Below are 7,879 nucleotides of genomic sequence, written 5' to 3'. Positions count from 1 at the left end.
AGAACCAGAGTATTCTCCCTTCACCAATCTAGACATCGTTCTTCCTTTTCAAAACTTGCCACCTACATTACCCACAATGCAACACACCCACTGAGTGACATCACTGTAGGCAATTTGTCAGATTACATGCAGCTTCCTCTGGAGCCATAATAAGACTTTATACTGTGTTTTTCACACATGCAGTAGTACTCCCCAACACCTGTACACACACTTTAATGCGAACAATTGGTGGATTTACCCTTTAAATGTCAGTTCTTGTCACTGCTGTTGTCAGTGTATATTCCAAACAGTCAAGCCTGCTGCCTCACATGTGTCTACAGTTGCAGAATCCCTCAGCTGTCCTCAGGCTGTGTGTATGGAGAGGCAGGCGCTGCAGCGGGCCAAGGAGGCCTTCCTGAGCGGCAGGACTCGGCCTGTGGAGTTCAGACTGCAGCAGCTTCACGCCCTGCAGAGGATGATCACTGAGAAAGAGACTGAGATCTCCACTGCTCTCAAACAAGACATCAACAGGGTGAGTGGAGATATGGTGCACTGCTGCGTGTAACATGTATTGTATGTGTGTAATATGTTGACTGTCCTGCAGAGCCAGTACGACACACCGCTCTTGGAGCTGATTGGCATTGAGAATGAGATCAAGCTGGCTGTAGAGAAGCTGGGGGAGTGGGCAGCTCCACGGCCGGTCGAGAAGAACCTCCTCACCATTAGAGATGAGGTTTATATCCAGCCGGAGCCCCTGGGAGTGGTGCTCATCGTTGGGGCCTGGAACTACCCCTGGGCTGTCACCCTGCTGCCCCTGGTTGGAGCTATTGCTTCAGGTAGAGGGTTTTTCTGTCTCCTGTCCCTCAGTAGCTTACTTAGATTTAGTAGACCTCCATTGCTAGTAAATTATTATGTAAACGCCATCTTTATTAGTGAGAACTGTCAGTCTGACACCACAGAAATGGATCCTGACAGTCCTGCACATCCACACGTGTTTTCAGTCGTTGCTGATTAGACCTGTGCTCAGGTTCAAGACGGGTGGAGCCACTCTGGGGATTATGTGAAGTTACCAAAGTCCATGCACTAATAAAAGGATAAAGGTTTAATTGTCACATGTTAGCCTGTGAAACAACAAATGGGAATGTTAACAAATTATTTTTTACAGCCCAAATTCTAATGTCAGTAATGAGCATGAGTAATGTTAGGGTTAGGATTTCAATGTGTCATGCTTTACCCTTTTGAGTGATAGTGGTGGTAAGAGTTGTACTGACCCAGAACTATATTTTAGCATTTAAGAGGGACGGTGTTGTAGTTTTTTTCTAAGTCAAAGGTAGGGTCCAAATAAAATATTAATAATGTTAGGGAGGGTCTTATAAAGATGTAACCCCCCTCCCCACCTAAGTGATTTTCAGAAGAGTGACAGAGAAGTCATCCAGTCACAGCCTGTACACACCCATGCAGTCCACAGAAAAGACGTCTCAGACAAGTTAGAGACAACCCCTGTGTGGACAGTCCAAGAATATGTAGGCCTTTAAATTCTAGCGGAGATCCCAAATATTTTCATTATATTAAATGTGTCAGGTTAAACTAAGGGAGAGTGTGCAAACACAGATTCCAAAGACATTTACAATACTATTATCTGATTAAATGATGCAACAATATTAACAACTTGGCTCAAATATTTCACTCTATGTTGCATCTTGGAGCTTCAGTGAAGTATATAAAATATATGTGTATAAAAGATGTCAGCATAGAAAATTGTTTTCTAACTTTAAAGCTGCTATAATGAATAATTGTGCAGGAACAATCGATCGGATCACTGAAAGGTGTCACTCATAGTGACAAACTCATAGTTTGACTAGCTGAGGGACAGTGGAGCATTAATCAAGTTGATGGAGACCAAAACAGAGCACAAAAAGACAGACTGTTATTATTATTATGGTGGTGTAAATAAGTAACTGTTTGCTTCCATTTCACTAACAACTTGTAACATTGCCCACACTTGATTAAAAAAAAACATTAATGCAGGTTTAAAGCTTTGAGCAGCATTCATTCTATACATTTTCCTGCTATCAACCAGAACAATTTTAAAGAAATAAAAATTGATTTAAAAAACATTAACTTTAGGATGGTCTGTGAACACATTACTGGGTTTTCTCTGCCTGTTTTTTTGCAGTATAGCCTTTATCCATCAGTTTCTATCAGGTAGTTAACTAATAACTTTAACTAGTAAAACAATGAAAATTGATTCTTTAGCTCCAAGTGTTGCTATTACCTATTTCATTCTTTTTTTGTGGTAAATACTGTAATAAATAAACCCTATTGAAGGGATGAGCATCACATATTTAATTTAGATATGAGTCAATTAAAATGTTACTTAGTGGCCTTAAATATGCACGTTGGTCAAACTTGTATGTTGCAGCACAAGTCTGAGGATATTGAGAGACAGATATCCTGGTGTGAACTGGAGTTTGACAGCATCCTCAGCCTTGCTGCATTCTTGTCCTCCTACTTGTGAGCTCTGCGTCACTCAGTGATCTCATTCCACTCACACAAACTCGTGTTCTCTCTCTGCAGGCAATGCAGCTGTGGTGAAACCGTCCGAGCTCAGCGAGTACTCGTCCCTCCTCCTCCGGGCTCTGCTGCCCCGCTATCTGGACAAGGTCTGAACACCAGCTGCTATTGTTGATGGAGTAATGGTCTGAGCTGCTGTAACGTTAAAGCCTTGTGCCAACACAGTACAGTACATCATAGATATGTTCTGCTCTAGGGCCAAGTGGCCAGTGTGAGGGGACTCCCTCCATCAGCAGTGACTCATTCTTCCCAAGTGCTAACATCATCTTGAATGTGTCAGGAACGTCTCAGCCATGCTTGATATTTTTGGTCAAAACCCTGTGTAGGTCAGTGTTCATTTTGGCAGCAATTTTATTTTTAGCCTTTGTCTTTAGTCACATTTTAGTCATCCATCATAGTTTGAGTCTAGTTTTATTCGACAAAAGTTATTACCTTTCAAATCAATTTTATTTATATAGCCCAAAATCACAATCACATTGCCTCAGTGGGCTTTACAATCTGTACAGTGAACAACATCCTCTGTCCTTAGACCGTCGATTCAAGTGAGGAAAAACTTCACATGTTGAGAAAAAAACCAAAAAAAAAAAACCTTTTAACATGGGAAAAAACAAGATGGAAGAAACCTCAGGAAGAGCCACAGAGGAGAATCCCTCTCCCAGGACGGACAGACATGCAATAGATGTCACATGTACAGAACAGAACAACAAAGTCACAGTTTAGAAATTGCATTGACAGAATATCTGATACAAATTATAATATATGTAAAGTGTGTGGATCCAGGAGACGACTGAGCAGCTATCTGCATGGGTCGCTGTGGTAACAACGTAGGCATCAGTCAATACGTATGCTGGTGATATGGCTTTCCAACACGGAGCATGAGAAATTGAGATCCAAACACTCACACTGCCCGGTCTCAGAGCAGACTGTTGTTCTCTGTGTTGTCTGCCATACCGCTCCTACGACTAGTCGCAGCTTGGATTCTGCTCAGCTGCTGTGATGCACTTCTATGTGTCTGGATTTGGCGTTGTCGATGTGTATCACGTTGCGAGTTACACAAAAGATATTTTTAGATCCGATGTGAGCGTCCAGAGTGTCCAGACTGAGACGCATCTATAGTAATCTGATTTGAATCGCATTTTAAATGTGTTGTTTTGCTGTCCAGACTTCCAAAAATAAATCTGGATACAATCTGAATATGCCAAAAAAAATATTTTGGGTGGCAGTTTGAACAGTTCTTTTTTCACATTAGGATTTACAATTAGCTAACTTGCTGTGGCATTAATAGCAACATGGTGTGACTTCAGCTATGTCTTCAAGTGGGTTGTATTCTTCCAACTTAATCTGTAGCCACAGGGTGTACCTCCGTCTCCCAGAGTGCATTGTGTTTTCCTTTCTGTCGAATTCTATATAGATAGAATAGATCTGTTCATTTTTTCTGACCAAGCCCTTTTTGCATGGAAGGCATCATGTTATATTGACAGATAGAGACACACTGGGGGAGGTCATCATGCATTCTTTAGATCTCCAATAGCCCAACACCGACATTTTAGTGGCATCTTGTCTCATCAACGAAAGCAAAGCATGACCTACATTCGGTCATTATTTTTAATATCAGAGGTCTATTTTCAGCTAGTCAGTGTGTCATTTTTGTTTTAAAAAAGGTTGTTGACAATTTGTTTTTATCATAGTTTTCTTTGACAAAGTGAACACTGGCCCAGTTAACATTTTCGTTGTGGATCTTTGCTGTGGATTTCCAGGATCTGTACCCAGTGGTGACAGGTGGAGTGTCAGAGACCCAGGAGCTTTTGAGGCTCAGGTTCGATCACATCTTCTACACAGGAAGCAGCACAGTGGGCAAACTGGTGATGGCGGCTGCAGCTCGCCACCTCACCCCAGTGACCCTGGAGCTGGGAGGGAAGAGCCCCTGCTACATCGACAAGGACTGTGACATCAGAATCGCCTGCCGGTAACACACCACTCATCAGAGTTGCCCATAACACCAGCACTCATGCACAGAGCTGAATAAAATGTACAGGGCAACATGCCATTACTGGTTGGTTGAGTAATTAGGCCTCATGGTTAATGCTAAGAATACAACACTTTGTAGCACTTTAATCAAAGAGAGCAAAGAGGAAGCAGCTTAAAAGACATATGTAAGAATTCTGCATTAAAATGTCTGAAATTGACACGACCTTAGTTGTGTATTTAGTTGAGTTGTGTACTTACATTATCCCAAATGTTTCCAACAGTGTTCAAACCAGAGAAATCCTGTTCACTCAAGGTCAAAATATGAATATAATGTTGTTGTTTTTTTGCTATTGGAACAAGTAAAAATGCATTTCTTTAAATTTGAGATTTCTAAAAGCAAGTCTCTATATCTCACTGAAAATGTTGCTTATTGGGTGATTAAGTCTTATATTCAGTGTAATGAGATTTTTTGACAAGAAATTAGACCAATACAGTTTTTGCTGTGTGCCTGAATATGACCCCCTCAAACACTGAAATACCTGCTCTGTGTGCAGTCGAATCACATGGGGAAAGTTTGTCAACTGTGGTCAGACGTGCATCGCTCCAGACTACATCCTGTGTGAACCGTGCATCCAGGGCCGAGTCGTGGAATGCATCCGACAAACTCTACTGGTACCGTCCTCTAAACCTGTCTGAGCTAACATCTTACTGTAAGTTAAACTGCACAGTCTGGAGTCTCATCAAGACCTTTTGATCCATCCCAGGAATTTTATGGCGCTGATCCCAAATGCTCAGCGGACTATGGCCGAATCATCAACCAGCATCATTTCAACAGAGTCATGAGTCTGATGGAGGGTTACACTCCTGTTGTGGGAGGACAGAGTGATGCCTCGCAGCGCTACATTGGTAGGAAGATACAGTGAGGTAGTCAATCAGTCAGAGTATTGTGTTGAAATCTATATGTCTTCTCAATGAACACTGATGTTCTACATGCAGCCCCCACAGTGCTGAAGGACGTGCCCCCTCACTCCAGGCTGATGCAGGAGGAGATCTTCGGCCCTCTGCTGCCCATAGTGACTGTGAGTGACATGGACGATGCCATCCGCTTCATCGGCGAGAGAGAGAAACCTCTGGCCCTCTACATCTTCTGCTCTGATAAGAAGGTGAGAGGAAATAACGGGAGCAAGGAGGTTTAAATGTGTTTGAAACTCTTTTTTTTATCTTTCTTCTCCTCCTGTCTCTCTAAGGCAATAAAACGGATGATCGAGGAGACCACAAGTGGAGGAGTAACCGTCAATGACGTTATGATGCACTACACACTCAACTCTCTCCCGTTTGGTGGTGTTGGTAAGACTCAAAGAGCATTCTTGTTTGTATGTTCACTGTCTTCATCATTATGAGCGAACTGTTTTTCCCCTCCTGTACTTGGCTGAGGAGGAATATTGATAAAAAGCCCCAGAAATAGAAAACAATACTGGCTGCAGATGAGAATGATTTATGGTATTTTTGGACAATAACTTGCAAAAAGCACATGAATTTTGGTGGGAAGCAACCAGTGATGGAATAAATACATTTACTCAAGTACTGTACATAAGTACAATTTTGAGGTACTTTTCGATTTTCTGTTACACACCATGTTTTTGGAGGCAGATATTGTACTGTTACTGCACTATATTTGCTTGATTACCTTAGTTACTTTGCAGTTTGCACGCTGCACCAGAGCCAAAGTAGCACATTTTTAAATTCATCAGCTATCAGAATAAAAAAGAAACAAACGCTGATTCTGATATTCAGGAAAAAGCTGAATATCAGATATGATAATCAACCAGGCTGATAATCTCTCATAGTTTACAGTACATACATATACATAAATACTTGTAGACTTACTGCTTTTATTTACTTTAACTTGTACTTTTGCTACTTACTTTCATTTAATATCAGATACTTTAAGACTTTTACTCAAGTACTATTAGTATGTGTGACTTTCACTTTGAACACAATATCTTTACTTGTATGACTTTTGAGTACTTTTTTCCAACACTGGAAGCAACAGCAATATGCAGTGATGCTCCGATGAGTTACAGGTTCTGTTTGGATGAAGTCATTTTAAGACCATCTCCTATTACTCACATAACAGGAGATGGACACAGATCTTTTTCTTTTCTCTTCCAACTGAAATTCACTTCAAGATACATTCATCTTTTTTTGGCCACTGGTGTGCAGAAAAACATCCAAACATACTGACAGGTCTGCAGTTACCACCATGTCAGCAGCTTCAAAAGGTGTTATGGCTTTTCTTTTCTCTTTTTTGGCTAGTGGAACAAGCAAACACAACATGGACATATTAGCCTATCACATAAAGCTGTTATGGCAAATCTGTTTACTCATCCAGACAGATCTAGTGCAGTTTCTCCTTACCTCCTTGCCTCTTCACCTGGAGTCAAGTTGGGTCAGAAATCTACTCGTGTGTCCTGAGAAGTTGTTTCAGATCTTTAGCTTTTCACACTGGGTGGTAGTGCTGTGAGAAGTTCACTGACACCCAACATGCAGGACTTATGAATACTGAATATCAGACATTCTTCATATATCATATTATAGAACTTTAAAATGCAGTTTTTCATTTCAAAACACTTGACTGGGGACTGTGTTTGACCCCTCCAGGTCAGAGTGGTATGGGCCGCTACCACGGTAAACACACCTTTGACCAGCTGAGCCACCAGAGGGCGTGCTTGGTCCGCTCTTTAGGCATGGAGAGTGTCAACCTGGCCCGGTACCCCCCTCAGGACCGCCGGCGGGCGCGCAGGGTGCGGATGGCCCTCAACTCACCCCTGATCGACATGTCCAAGAGGACGCTGGTGTGGGCCGTCGTTGCCACCATCATCGGCTTAGGCCTGTTCATCACCCTGCTGGTCATCCTGCTCATAGCTTCAGGCCTGAACTGCACCTGCTGGTACTGGAGAGGCTTCTATAACTAGAGACACTGCAGCTTCCCTTTGTAAAATCGATCAAAGACGAAAAAGTGAATCCTGTTTTGTATTCAGATATTTTAAAAATACGATAATCCTTTGATCTAACTTTTATTTGCTGTGTGTCTATTTTATATCAGATGTCCCTCAGCGCTGAGACAAACAGGGTTCAACACTGACCAAACACACACCACAGTGCTGTCCTCCATTTTCCATCACAGGAGGTTAACATTCACTTTTTGGGGAAATATCATTATGAATACAAATTTGACGATGAACTGAGAAACCCACAGCCTACTTACAGTAATCCACAGATCAAATGCATGTATGATATATTGATTTTGCTAATAAAAGATTTGTTTGTACATTGTCATCTTCCATTTTTATTTAGC

At 41.8% G+C, this 7,879-nt stretch overlaps 1 protein-coding gene across 1 annotated transcript; it reads left to right on the top strand.

Moving 5' to 3' along the window:
• The first annotated feature begins 355 nt into the window (after window positions 1-355).
• LOC141014921 (aldehyde dehydrogenase, dimeric NADP-preferring-like) lies at window positions 356-7,496 on the top strand. The gene is made up of 9 exons (XM_073488863.1): window positions 356-511; window positions 584-815; window positions 2,557-2,642; window positions 4,311-4,519; window positions 5,076-5,193; window positions 5,286-5,427; window positions 5,518-5,684; window positions 5,769-5,868; window positions 7,183-7,496. The coding sequence occupies exons 1-9, from the start codon at window positions 356-358 to the stop codon at window positions 7,494-7,496; spliced, it is 1,524 nt and encodes a 507-aa protein (XP_073344964.1).
• The last annotated feature ends 383 nt before the right edge of the window (window positions 7,497-7,879 follow it).

The sequence above is a fragment of the Pagrus major genome, chromosome 2 (assembly GCF_040436345.1).
Source record: "Pagrus major chromosome 2, Pma_NU_1.0".
Lineage (NCBI taxonomy): Eukaryota > Metazoa > Chordata > Actinopteri > Spariformes > Sparidae > Pagrus > Pagrus major.
Note: the sequence above shows the minus strand (reverse complement) of the source record. Positions and strands in the feature narration are given on the sequence as shown.